Source organism: Nannobrachium achirus, assembly GCF_963921795.1.
Source record: "Nannobrachium achirus genome assembly, chromosome: 6".
Classification (NCBI taxonomy): Eukaryota; Metazoa; Chordata; class Actinopteri; order Myctophiformes; family Myctophidae; genus Nannobrachium; species Nannobrachium achirus.
In genome coordinates, this window is record NC_137815.1 from 46,712,271 (window position 1) to 46,726,705 (window position 14,435).

General features: G+C 41.3%; 1 protein-coding gene across 1 annotated transcript; it reads right to left on the minus strand.

Moving 5' to 3' along the window:
- Positions 1-1,490: 1,490 nt before the first annotated feature.
- On the minus strand, positions 1,491-13,988 carry LOC308287372 (uncharacterized protein). Its single transcript, XM_080728524.1, has 3 exons — positions 13,673-13,988; positions 3,610-3,841; positions 1,491-3,050 (listed from the first exon to the last, which is right to left on the minus strand). Exons 1-3 carry the CDS (start codon positions 13,823-13,825, stop codon positions 2,335-2,337), a joined length of 1,101 nt encoding a protein of 366 aa, XP_080584650.1. The 5' UTR covers positions 13,826-13,988; the 3' UTR covers positions 1,491-2,334.
- Between the last annotated feature and the right edge of the window lie 447 nt (positions 13,989-14,435).

Below are 14,435 nucleotides of genomic sequence, written 5' to 3' on the forward strand. Positions count from 1 at the left end.
GGATCACACTAGTTGATTCGCTCTGCGGAAAGCCTGGCGAAAAAACTAGACCTTTTTAAATGATCAATACTGTAATATAGAAATAGGCTACTCTGTTACAAGTATATATAAAAGTCCGTGCTGTGTAGATTGTGGCTATATCAAATAGCCTAGGTATAAAATAGGGCTAATGTATGTTTTATAATACTAAATTAGGGTTAGTAAATACTATAATTTGTATCTGCAAATTAACTAGTAAACTAAAGTTTTGAAATGATTGTAAAAGTACAATATTTGTATCCGAGATGTAATGGATTAGAAGTAAAAGTAGTGGAAATTTAAATTACTCAAGTAAAGTACAAATAACAAGTTGTCACAACGCTCTTCTTCTCAGACCAGTTCTCACTCAGTCTGCTGCTACATTAGGAAGAGCGGCTCTCTACTGCCACTCAGTGGATTACTTCAAAGTAACAGATTCAAGACTCAAAAGTTTGTTTTATTATTACACCCGATTCAATTATACAAGTATACAATTATTGGGTTTCATACCCTCTCAACATTGTAGCAGCAACACAAATAGAATAGCCATAGATTCAAAATAATAGTGAATAATAAAAAAGTAATAAAATAATCCAAATGCACAATGTGAGATACTTTCTTGTTAGGTGCTGTGTGCATGGGTCCTCTAAATATTATGTATATAATAAACAGTATAATATACAGTGTGTGTACGCATATATATATAAAACATGGACACACTGTATGTGTGTGTATTATACACATACATGTGGGGTGTGTAAGGTGCTGCACGTGTAGGTCCAGTAATTCCAGTCTTAATAAATATGTGCTCAGGTATGTATTTACGTGCAAGACTGGTTCAAGGAAGCCAGCACCTCTGCCATGCAGAGTCCCGGCACTTTGGATTTTTAACATGTCCTGTCGACTCCTGTGTATGTTGAAAACATAATGTGTATGTGGTTGTTTAACGGTGGGAGCGTTTCGCTGTTACTACGTGTCATCTTTTCTACACCCAAACCCAACCCTTACCCTAACCTCCGTGGGGTGAGTCGCTTTTGTCGAAGTCGAACTGACGGTCGTTCGAAAGAGCGAGATTTTCCCGTTTATGGCCAGACTACACCAAGCTTTTCACGCGCGTCTGTGCGTAGAATTTGCCGCGTGAAAACAGCGCGCTTGGAAAGATCCAATATATATCAATTATAACGGCTACACCAGGCTCAAGGATAGTGCGAGTCCTGGATACACATGCTGTAAAAATAGGATTAGTTCTATTTTGTACACGTGCGTATGCGTTTTGTACACAGACTCCTCAGTTCTCCCGCACAAACACTCCCTCCGTGGCGTAGCCAGGGGCTATTGGCGGATATGGACAGCGTACGCGTGCGCGCACATTTTCTGGTGTAGTCTGGCAATGGTGTATACATAGCTGCCTGCCTCTTGAGTGCGAGTGCCAGGCAGACAGGCAACAGGGTGGTAGTGCCCACTGCTCATAAGCCTGGTGGAAGAGGCTGTTCCAGAGCCTAGTAATGGTCGAGGCTTGGTTGAGGCTGCGGAACCACTAGCCATAAACAGTCTGTGGTTGAGGTGAATGAGGTATCCTATGGGATTAATTAACATATTAATGCTAGTAGTGAAATATTGGTAGCCTACGAGTTCAGCAAGTATCCAAAAGGCAAACTCCACCTTGGTCCATAGGTCCACAATGGAAACACGTCCCCAGGACTTTTTAGTGTTATCTTTTTAGCCCAAGTGTTTTACAGGACCTCCGTGCTATTTATAACTTTGACTAATAAAGGATTCAATAAGTCCTGGTGGAGTTAAGAGAATGATGTAAAGGGAACAGTAGTGAGGTAAATGTACTAACATTTACAACTCTAAGTAAACCATGGAATTTGTGTACTTTAGCTCTGGATACGCTAAATGCCCAAACTGTAAACATTGTACACTTAAAGAATTACACTTCAATATACATCAATATATGTTTTGTATTTTTGATAATCTACTGTATGCATAACATGCAGCCTTGATACAAACATTGATGATGAAGGCTACATACACAATAAAATAAGCACTACTGGTCTGGACACAAATTTGTACGAATTTATTCTAAGGCAAAAAAGACATCCAACACCGTGCAATGGTGTGCAATCTGCCAATTTCTCACGAGAATATTGTCCTTACTTAAAGCAGTTTAAGAGATTGGATAAGTTCATTCCTCTTGTAGGAGCACAATTTTAGGTTAGCTAGAGTGGTAGCATGGATGTATATCATGCTGCCAGGATTCAAGGTTTCAATACTGGAGGAGAAACTCTCCCTCACTCCAAGAGGCAGCTCTTGCTAGCACGACATCTTTGAAAAACGGCTCCAGTCTACTGTATCACCATTCTCTACATAGGCACCATCTACATCAATCGTGGCATGTAAACGACCCACTGTTGCCGCGGACTGCTGTCCAGACAACTTGGTCTCCTGCTCTAGTCTTCTCTTCTTCATTGGGGCAATTTTTCTCAAGCATCTCAATGACGGCAGCGGTTGGTTCTGTGCCCTCAGCAGCATGTATCCTTTAACGCCACATGTGGCCCGTATCTGGCTTGCCTTCTCCATGGTCTCAATAGACCACTTGACCCCTCTGCCGCTCTTTTGGCTGAGCCTCGCCAGCTGATTGGCATTGAACACCTTCTCGATGTTCTGAATGAGGTTCTGTTTCTCCCTCTCCAGCTTGTGCTTGTCTCTCCTTTCGTTAACCACCGCTTTCAGAAGCATGGCTATCCTCTCGTCCTTCTTTCGGATAATGTCCTTCAGGTATGATACGTCACAATCTGTTGTGTCAGACGTCGAAGAGTCCGGTGTCTCGGAGGCGGTTAAACCGGACTTGTGCAACTCTTCTGACTCTTTCGACAGCAGTTCTAGAGAGGTTTCACAACCTCTCTGCGAGGTGAGACTATCTGCGTCGTCAAGAGGACACAGAAACACACATTGTAGAGGGAGTCCAAATGACTCGGGTTTCAGTATTTTCTCTCCCGGGCCATCGTCCATACAGAAGAGCTCCCCCCCTGCAGTAGATAGATCACAGTATGTTGTCAAATGAAGATGAAGAATGAGAAGGGGTGGAGCTGGTTTGAAATGAGGTAGAATTATCATCAAAAGTACAAAATTATTGGCACCAAAATATACGTGAAGTAAAAGCACACATTATTCAGGTCCATTTCACAAGTTTTTGTCAATAGTTTTCAAAATCTGTCACAAATACCAGATCTACATGCTCACAACGTGTCGCTATGTGATGTTGTAAGCTTGTAGATCGGCTATTTCCAAATAGTCTAAGTATAAAAAAAGGACTTAATTGGTTAATATATGTTTTGTAGTAATAATCTAAATCTGCAATGTAACTTGTAAATAAAGCTTTAAATTAATTGTAGTGGAGTAAAAACTACAATATCTGCCTCTGAGATGCAGTGGTGTAGGGGTAAAAACAGAAATACTTGAGATTAAGTTCATCAACAGTGTACTTGAATAAATGTACGTCATTTACCACCACTGGTAATGACGACATAACATATTGTAGCACTTCATGTCATTTGTACAGTATTAACCCGTTAACGGTTTCCTCACCACTGTCTTCCTTTTCTGTGGGCCCCTTCTCGGAACTCTGGCTGTAGGAGTGTTCAACGCTGAGTCTCTCCGGCAAAGGAGACCGGACCAATGTTTTTGTCAAATTTTCCACTATCTGTCGTAGAGTTTTATTCTTCTTGAAGTGGGAGAATTTGGTTGGAATAGCATTGGGTTTTAACTTCCGCAGGTTGTCCATGCGCCTTGATTCATACTGCGATTCCTCAAAGTGGTCCTAGACACAGTTGGAAAATTAAAAGGGGTTAGTTTAGGACTCACCACCACTAGCCTCGGAAACCCAGGCTTTTATTTTGGCGATAGGAAGAAAGAAAAAAAGCCTGGGGTAACCTGCTGCAATTTCTGGCATAGGAAGTGGGAGGCGGGCCATGGCACAGATCGTGAACCAATAGGATCCAGCGGCTGTTTTCAGCCGGTGGATCCGCCCCCTCTAGACCAAAATCAGCCTGTGTTAAGGAAGGCTACACCACCACTAACAGGAAGCATGGCCACCTTTATATGACACAATAGTTGCGTCATTACCTGCATTTAAAGCTAGCCTATGGACAGGCCAAATTGAGCCAAATGTACACATTTAACATATTTTTGACACTTCTGAAAATGAATAATAGTTTTTTTGTTATCAATTATTTTTATTTTCCATAACATGAAATTAGAGACATACATATGAATAGAACAAGAAAAAGTAAAACATTAATCAAAAGAAAAATGCAATTAACAGACAAACACAAACAATAGCAAAACAAGAAAAGGAAAAGAAAACCCACCCACCCCCTTTCCCCGGACCAACACGGAATGTACAATAGTGCATGCCTGTGCTAGGCTGTTACCACTATATAGTGATTTCTTGAATCATAGCCTTAAGCTTATCTGCAATGTCCGACCACATATTAATGTTTTCTTCTTTTGCTCCGTGTAACCTTGCTATCGACTGCTCTAAATATACTATATCTAGAAAGGTTAAGGCCCACTGGCGAAACGTTAACGTATGAGGAGGTTTCCACCGCGTAGCTACCATCTTCTTCGCCGCCGTTAATCCAGCAAAGAAGATGCGCTTGCGTATATTGTTTAGTTGCAACTGTGAGACGTCATTTAATAAAAATAAAGAAGGAGAAGATATGATATTAATACTAAAAATAGTTGAAAGTTTTGAGGCAACCATATTCCAGAATGACGACACATTTGGGCATTCCCAAACCATGTGAAGGAAGGTACCAATACTATTTGAGGCGCAGAGAGTGCAGTTGGGATTATTCAAAATCCTCATAGCACATAGTCTGCGGGGAGTTAAATAAGTCCGATGAACAAAATTTAAATGAATTTGTTGATGGTCTGGATTTCTAGAAGATAGCCTAATGTTAGACCACACTGTGTCCCAACAAAAGTCAGGGTCCAAATTTGGTACATCATTCCTCCAAACAGTATCAACAGATAGGGGCCCATAACTACAGTCTAATAAAAAACCATAGAGGGTGGAAACCAAACCTCTTGTTCTGTTACCATCACAGATAAACTCATGGAAGGGGTGCAATCTAAGGGGAGCTTGCCATGGGACCCCATAGGTCCTCATGGACGTTCTCAGTTGGAAGTAGAAAAAAAGGGTATTTCCAGGCAGATTGAAGATGTCACACAAATCTCGAAAAGGTCGTAAACCATTTCTATCAAATAAGTCCCCTAATGTACGAATCCCCTTAGCCCTCCACCTTGGAAAGCGAATGGGGCGATCCTCGATTAAAAGTCTTTGATTATTGAACACTGGGGAAAATAAGTTCCATTTACAATCAATCTTACACATCTTTTCAGCTGCTCTCCATACTGCCACTAAATGAGAAATGATAGGTCCAAAGCGAACTTTGCATTGATGTGTAGTTATGTTTGAATAGATAAGATCTCTCAATTCAACAGGCTGCACTAAACTCTCCTCAAGCTCTCTCCAAGAAACCTTATTTGCTGGGTTAAACCAATTTAAAAGGGGGCGGAGCGTGAAGGCCCAATAATAAAATTTAAAGTTGGGCAATGAAAGGCCGCCATCATCTCTAGCACGTTGTAATAGAGAAAGTTTAAGACGAGGGCGTTTCCCTTTCCACACAAACTTAGATATCGAAGAGTGAAGCTTATTCCAGTATTGCGGCGGTGGTGGCAAAGGGAGCATAGAGCTTACAAAGTTAACCCTAGGAAGAACATTCATCTTTATGATTGAAACTCGAGCTTGGAGAGAGTTGGGCAAAGATGACCATCTATCTAAATCAAGACAAATCTTATTTAGAGTGTCACCATAGTTGTTCTTAACAATAGCCTGAAGAGAGGGGAAAATATCTATGCCAAGATATTTGAATTGGCTTACTACTGGGATTATGGGCGGCAGGATAGCAGATCTCATCTGATCATTTAGAGGTAGAAGGGCTGACTTCGTCCAATTAATTTTGTAGCCGGAAATGGAACTGAACTGATCAAAGATTTGAAGGACGTGAGTAATTGACTGTGGTGCATTCTCAATGAACAGTAGAATATCGTCAGCATATAGGGAAATGCGATGCTGTGTGTTGTTAATCGAAACAGGAGTAATATCTGCAGACTGACGCACTGTCTGAGCCAAGGGTTCGAGTGAAAGTGCGAAAAGGAGAGGACTAAGGGGACAACCCTGCCTCGAAGATCTGCCAATCGTGAATAGCGGCGAACAGATCTTACCGGTTAGGACCATCGCTGACGGATTAGAATAAAGTACTTTAACAAAATGTATGAATGAAGCACCAAATCCCATTTTATCTAGTACAGCCCACAGGTAAGACCATTCCAGACGATCAAATGCCTTCAACGCATCGAGCGACAACACTGCGGCGGGGGTCCTCAGCTCCTTAGCCCTATCGATGATATGCAATAGTCGTCTAGCATTATCAGAGGCTAGTCTAGTTCCTATGAAACCTGTCTGATCACAGTGTACTAAGGTGGTCATAAAACCCTGCAAGCGACGCGCAAGCACCTTAGCAAAAACTTTTAGATCAGAATTCAAAAGTGAAAGCGGTCTATAGCTTGCGCAATCTGTGGGATCCTTGTTCTTCTTCAACAATAATGATATAATAGCTACATTCACATCCCTGGAGAAAGAGCCACTTTCAATTGCATATCGAAACATGTCTAGCATCAGCTGACCTAGATCTTCCCAAAAGATGGCATAAAGTTCAGGGGGTATCCCATCCAAACCAGGCGACTTGCCCCTACGCATTGCGAGCACAGCTTCCTGTAATTCCGCCAGATGGAGCGGTCTATCTAAGGCTTCCGCATCCGCCTCGCTAAGGGTTGGTAACTGTATGTTGGATAAAAAATTATTGCATACTGCATCATCGTGAATGACCTCGGAGGTGTAGAGCTCATCATAAAAAGCACGAAACGTGGCATTGACCTCTTTGGGTTCTGTAACCATGGCTCCCGTTGTTGATTTGACACTAACAATATCAGCAAAATGCTCATTGGATCTAAGACGTAAAGCCAGTAAGTGACTGGGTCTTGCACTATTAAAATAGTAGTTTTGCCTTGTGCGTTTCATTTGAAATTCTGAGCGGCGCTTGAGAATGGAGTTAATTTCTTTCTTAACTAGCTCCCTCTGAGTTGCTGTACTAACATCAAAGTTATTTTGGAGAGAATTATCCAAAGTAGAAAACCGAGATTCCAATTCCACCAGTTTGGCTGACCTTAATTTTCTCTGAGTGGACGCATAGAGGGTTGTATTACTCCTGATAAAGCCTTTAATTGCATCCCAAAGAATTCTGGGATCCTCAACTGAGCCTGTATTGATATTTATAAATTCACGCAAACCAGTTTGAAACTGAGCTACAAATGCCGCATCGCGCAGCAGTGTGGTGTTAAACCGCCATCTAGGAGCTCTATCTATAACCTGTTTCAGTGAAGCAACACACAGCACCGCCTTGTGATCCGAGAGTGACATTGGGAGCAACTCTACCTTGGCAATTTTATGAAACAAGCTAACAGGGGCAAAAACGTAATCGATCCTAGAGAATGAAGCATGCCTACCCGACAGAAAAGAAAAATCTCTAACCGTTGGGTTCATTAAACGCCAGATGTCGAGTAAGCCAGTTGAGTTTGCCCAAGCACGTAGTTCTGCAGACGCTAGTGCTTGTTCTCTGCTTTCTACCCCAGTGGATCTATCTAGGTTATGTTGCCATGTTGCATTGAAGTCAGCACCAACAATGATTTTGAAATCCGTCAGTTCCAATAAGGTTTTAGTTAGTAATTTGTAAAACTCTTTGTCTAAAACATTTGGAGCATACACAGAGACTAGTGCTAGCATTTTACCCTCCAAGCGGATTTTAGCAACAGCTATCCTCCCGTCACTGTCAGACCAATCACCCAAAAAATCCAACCTAAGGTTACGTCTAGCCAATATGGCTACTCCCTTGGTTTTGGAAGAAGCAGCTGAAAAGGCTAAAACACGATAATGTTTATTAGCCAATCGGTTGGAATGCTCTTTTAAAAGATGAGACTCCTGTATAAATGCAAAGTCAATTGATTTAGATCGCAAAACCCCCAAAATGCTGGTTCGCTTATGCGGTATATTCGCTCCCCTTACATTGAAACTTAGAAATTTATATTCTGTCATAATTGTGGTTCAAACCATACGCACAGCAAGCACAGTAGAACATTTTAGAATTTCCTAGTTGGTCCCTCACAACAAACCTTCCCAACAAAAAAACAAAACAACCCCAAAAGGAACAGAAAGGAAAAAGCAACATCAAACGAACATAAAAAAACACATAACATTGAAGCTTGAGGGGGAAAACCCCATTAGCATCAGAGTGCACAAAAACAGTTCCCCACCCCATCAACCTATTAGTCAACCTTCATTTCACTCTGTCAGAGAGTGCAAACAAGTAACTGCCCAAAAGTAACCATACATTGCCCTCTGGTGGTTATGTAAATATATAACAGATCACCAAAGTAAAAACAACAACAACAAAAAAGTGCCTTCTTGTGGCTGAATAGCTCTCAAACATTCCATCAGCTCAAATTATGATCAATCTCCCCACTTCATATCACTTAAATAAATGAGAATGGTATGTTAACATTTCTAGTAAAGAAGGGGGAGAGAAAAAAGAAAAGAATAAAGGGAAAAAAATTGAGGGGACTATAACAACTGTAATAATAATAATCAGTCCAGCATTAGGCCCACTTAGAATGTGATAAAGCCCTATAAGCCACGTTAATGCAAATAACCAAACACTTGTGACAGATAAGTGGAAATAAGTCTGTCACCACGACAAGGCACTAATATAATATTAATAATAAAAATAAATAAAAAAGGAAATCAGTGTATATGATATAAAAAATATATGCACTTACATATGTAGTTAGAAATAGAAATTAAAAGCACATCCGGGGGGCCATATGCAGCAAAGCACACACAGTGTTAATGCATACTGCGCCACATACAGCCCCCCCATGCATCCATGCATACAAACCACAATTACTAATTAGAAGGGGGAAAAAAAGGAAAGAAAAGAAAAGTCTGTATACATAAGTATTTACATAAAACACAGTTATGTATGATCAGGAAACCATATACAACACAGCACACATAATGCATACTGCGCCATATACAGCTCCCTGTACATGCCCAAAAGGCCAGTGCAAACTTAGATAAATGTCAATCATATTAGTTAAGTCTGTTTCCGTCTTAAACAGTAAACTACCATACTTCAAACAGTGAACCTACCCAATCACGACTACAAAATAAATATCCCAATACAGAGCTCCCCTCTCCCCCCATCAAGAAATTAACATTTTAGAAGACAACAAGTAAAGTAGGTAAATAACTACCCCTCCCCCCCCCCCCCCCCCAGACAGCGGATCCACAAGCACGTAGAGCCAACGCGCCACGAGATCGTACATCCGCCAGCTATTGAGATTAGAAAAAAAAGGAAAAAAAAGAACGAGTCAATGAGCCAGGGAGAGAGAGAGAGAGAGAGAGAGAGAGAGAGAGGAGAAGCAGAGATAGGTAGAGAGACATAGAGAAAGGGCGGGAGAGCGAGTGGTCTCTGGAACCGCGGAGCCTTCACAATTTAGACCATATTATTTATATCTGTTTCACCTTAAACAGTAGGCTACATTACTCAATACAAAGGCCAAAGCCCAGTCTCGCCCTCCTACCCGAAAAAGTAGCGTTTTAGGCGGCATAAACGAACCATAAACTAACAACCAACATAGCCGCCATTACCTAACAGAAAGAGAGAGAGAGAGAGAGAGAGAGAGAGAGAGAGAGAGAGAGAGAGAGAGAAAGACACACACACACACACACACAGCGAGAGAGAGAGCCAGAGAGAGAGAGAGAGAGAGAGAGAGAGAGAGAGAGAGGGAAAGCCGAGATAGATAGAGAGACATAGAGGGAAGACGGGAGAGAGAGCAGGCTCCGTCCGAACCGCGACACGGAACACGTTAGACAAAGCTTAACAGAGAGAGATAAAACCCTCTAGACCTATATAGTAAGCAGCACAACGCTCAATAAGAGCAAAGAAAAGGAATACAATAATAACAAGAACAATGTCCATTATATTCAAACAAAAAAGACAGTGAATTATGCTTATAGCTTTAGCAGCCCTAAATCCTCTCTCCTTGCGGTAACCTAAATTAAAACGAGTAACACCCATCTGCTTACAGATCTTGTTAAAAAATAAAACAAATAAAATAGGTATTATGAAACGAAACACTTGAAAACACAACGTCAAGTCAGATGATGAGTCCAAAACAATAAGTAGGCTTACATTAACAACTCACCCTTTGGGGAGGAGGAGGAGGAGAGAGTGAGGAAAGAAAGACGCTGCGTAAAAGTCATCTCCAAAGTCCCAGCCAGCTTACCAACAGTCCATTAAAGGCAAAAGGATATCACATCGGCAGAATGTGTTTGAAAGCACGCGATCACGAAAGCAAAAGTGTCCCTGGTAAAAGTTAGTTCTCTGTAACTGTCGTCTCATCATCCTGCGTAGCTAGAGTCTCGTCCGCAGCACCTGGAGTCTTGAACTTATCCTTGCAAAAGGCCAGAGCTTCCTTGGGTGAGTTGAAAGTAGAAGTCGCCTCATCCACGGTTATCCAGAATTTGCTCGGGTGCCTTATTCCGTATTTAACTCCTTCCGCGGTGATGGAACGTAGGAATTCCTTTACTGGCCCGAAAGCTGCCCTTCTCTTTGATGTTTCAGCAGACCAGTCGGGGAAAATATACACCTTTTTGCCATTGTATGTCAGTTGGCCTGCTTTCCTGGAGAGCTGGAGTATGCGTTCCTTTACCCGGAAAAAATGGATCCTTGCCAGGAAAGCCCTTGGCTTATCAGAACGTGGATTGCCGGTCCGATGAGCACGATCCACCTCCGGGGGGGAGTCGGGAAACTCGTCGGGGAATGTTTTCTGCAAAAAAGACTGGATAAAGGCCACTGGGTCAGCCTTTTCTAGCCCAGGAGAGATCCCAATCACTCTTATGTTGTTCCTACGACTCCGGTCTTCTGCTATGACGAGCTTCTCCTCCAGATTAGCACATCTTCTCTCCAATTCAGTGATACACATCTGCAAACTGTCCATGGAGGAACCAAAGTTCTCAATGGCCTCCCCATGTTCAGCCACGGTCGTGTTCAGCGTGGCGACTGCAGGACGCAGCTCCTTTCCGAAGTCATCAATCTTCTTCAGTAATTTCTTCTCCAAGCCAAGCATCATGGGTTGAATAAAACCATCCATAAACTCTTTCAGTGATTCCTTGAGGACCTCGCGCAGCATGCTCTTTGTAACCGGAGCGTCAGCGTCGCCCTGCATTGCGCCGGCCATGTTGTCGGCGTTTGCGGTCGGAGACCTGGTACTCCTCGACCTCGTGTTAATCGTATTCGGCATGAAACACGAAACAACTGCAAAAACAGACGCTCACCAGTGTTTGGGCGTTTAAAGTCTCAAAAGAACTATAAAGGCAGTAAAAAATGGGCTTAAAAAATGTGAAAACTATGCACCTCCACAGAGCTCAACAAACGCGTCCTACTCGGTCGCCATCTTGTCGGAACTCGAAAATGAATAATAGTTGACTCAAGGCTCTATAATACATTGATGTATTCATTCATTGTCACAATATAAACATTTATTTTCAATTTACTTTTACAAATTGTGATAATTGCCAAAGAAATAACCAAGATGTAAACCTAACATATGGCTGCCATTAACTGATAAATTCATTGTTTGAGTTCTCTGAAAATGGAAATGAACGAGACTGAGAGACAATGTATTTTCTGCAAACACTGAATAAAACATGTTATTAGATAACTGTGGATGAGTTATAGTTCTAGATCCACTAACGTATTACTCCAAGACAGTTGCCGTGTTAGTTTCTCTCTAAAAATCTGCATCATCTACAGCAGGGGTGTCTGAAAGTTTTTCAAAGGGGGCCACATTAGAAAATATTAAAACACCCAAGGGCCGACTCTATCGCCTGACATAATGGTTCATAACAGAGTCACGTAGAGTACATATGCATCGCATTTAAACAATTTAATTTAACTATCATCACCACCTATTTAATATCAATGGTATTTTGTCAGGTGTCTGCTCTGAACAAAACACGAAAAAAAACGTATTTAATTTTACCAAATGTAGCCACGGTAAAAATAGCCTTTCTTTGACCCCTTCAGAATAAGACAATAGGGAACAATCCTGACAAATTATTAAATATTCTTGTTTGACGGTGCTGGCGGGCCATTTGTAATACAATTTAGGAATGAAGCCGCGGGCTATATAAAATGTGTCCCCGGGCCGCACTTTGGGCACCCCTGATCTACAGAATGCTTCCATCTCCCAATAGTCTGATATGGAGGGTGTTGTACTGAGTTTTGGCCATCAGGCCCATCGCTTATCTTTGGAAATTGGTTTGCAAGTAACATGTCATTCACAGCAGTTACTCTCTATGGCTGTGTGAACCACTCAGGAAGTTGGGATATTTGAGACTTGAGTCCAGCTTGTTATAAGAGTCTGTCAAATGAACATAATATAACACTCACACACTGCTTACTGCTTATATATTTCCATGACATTATCAAACTTTCTATTGGCAGCCATTGTAGGTTGTACCAGCTAAATATATACATCTTTATACATCTGGGCAGGGTCAATGTTGGCTTGTGTGGACATTTGACAGATGTCTGACAAAATGAGCTGACAATAATATCACCAGAAACACATAAAGGACTTTATGGCTCTGAATGACCATAACGGGTCTGTAACCCTGAGAGTGTACAAATGGAACCACATGGACCGTTACCAGTGATTTTTACTGTGATGAAACTGTACTTTTTCCTATGCAACCTTCAAATAAATTCTTCAATCAATCAAAAATGTGGGTTCTTGAAAATACAACATTTGAGAACCACTAGTAGTATTAGTGGACTCATAATGTGCCATAGTGTCATATTATTCAGTGTCATACATATTCTGAAGAAAACCTGCAGACTTGAAATTCAGTAATTGGGTCTTATGATCAAAATAAGACAATAAGTGTGTAAAACAGAAAATCAAGTGACATATTTGATTGACCCCTGCATCAGGCCAATGGCAATGCACTATAACAGTGGTTCTCAAATTTAGGGTCGGGACCCCAAATTATTTTGTGGGGTCCCCAGATGATTGGCTTGTATTTTTTTTCCACACTCAATGGTAAACAAACCAACACACACAGTATAAGTGCATACATGGTATCTGCACATTTCTAAAGTGACAATTAAGGGCTTTCAAGACCGTTTTAATACCAAACTGTCAAATATTACGTAAGCAAGAGGCGAACATTGTGAAAATAGCCAATCTACATGCTCACAACGCACAACTATTTTCACAACATTTGTGGAACCAAGTCACATTAAATTGTAATACCTACAATTCCAAGTGCTTGTCAGGGTGGGGGTCCCCAGTTCAAATATGTTTATTTTAGGGCTAAAAAGGTTTGAGAACCACTGCACTATAATATTCAGTGTTGGGTTTTGAAAATAAATCTGGAGATGAGACTTATAGATCAGATCACCTCGCACAATCTCGACCTGTCATGTGCTTTCCAGTTGCGCCTCCCAACCATGTTCTCCCAGATCTCTCTTCTGACGGGATCCCGGGGGAAACAGTGCAGTTTCTTGCCCTTCTCGTTGCGACTGGAACAGCCAGCGGCAGAACAGCCGCCCATGTTGACAGTGACTGGACAATCTGTCCTCACTTTATGTTGTTGGAAAGCTAACAACACAAGACATGCGATGCAGTGACTTTACTCCAACTAGTAGTTACATCAATGTTAAGTCCCGGGGCTGACAGCAACCGCACATGCAATGTGTGTACTTGTACTTTTTCTTTTTTACTCGCTTCCTTCCTACCAAAACAAATGTACACATTAATCCTACACGTGCTTGTCAGATGGCGAGGGTTGGTGCTGATCTGTCCAGACCTCCACGCCACGGGTCAGATCAGATGGTTGGTTTGTTGTTCCTGTGATGATGGCTTGCTGTCACGTGACCACCGACTTCTTCCTGCTTAAAGATCCGGGGGTTGCCAGGTTGTATGTTTTAAAGTGACGATGTAACGATTACTGTCTACTTTAGTTTTGACGTTGGCTTTTGTTTTTTAATGATCAATTATGTATTTATTTATTGACAAAATATCACAAGTACATACAGAGAACAGTACAAAAAGCAGCCATATTAGTGTAAAAATAAGGAATATTGTATATATATATATATATATATATATATATATATATATATATATATATATATATATATATATATATATATATTTTTTTT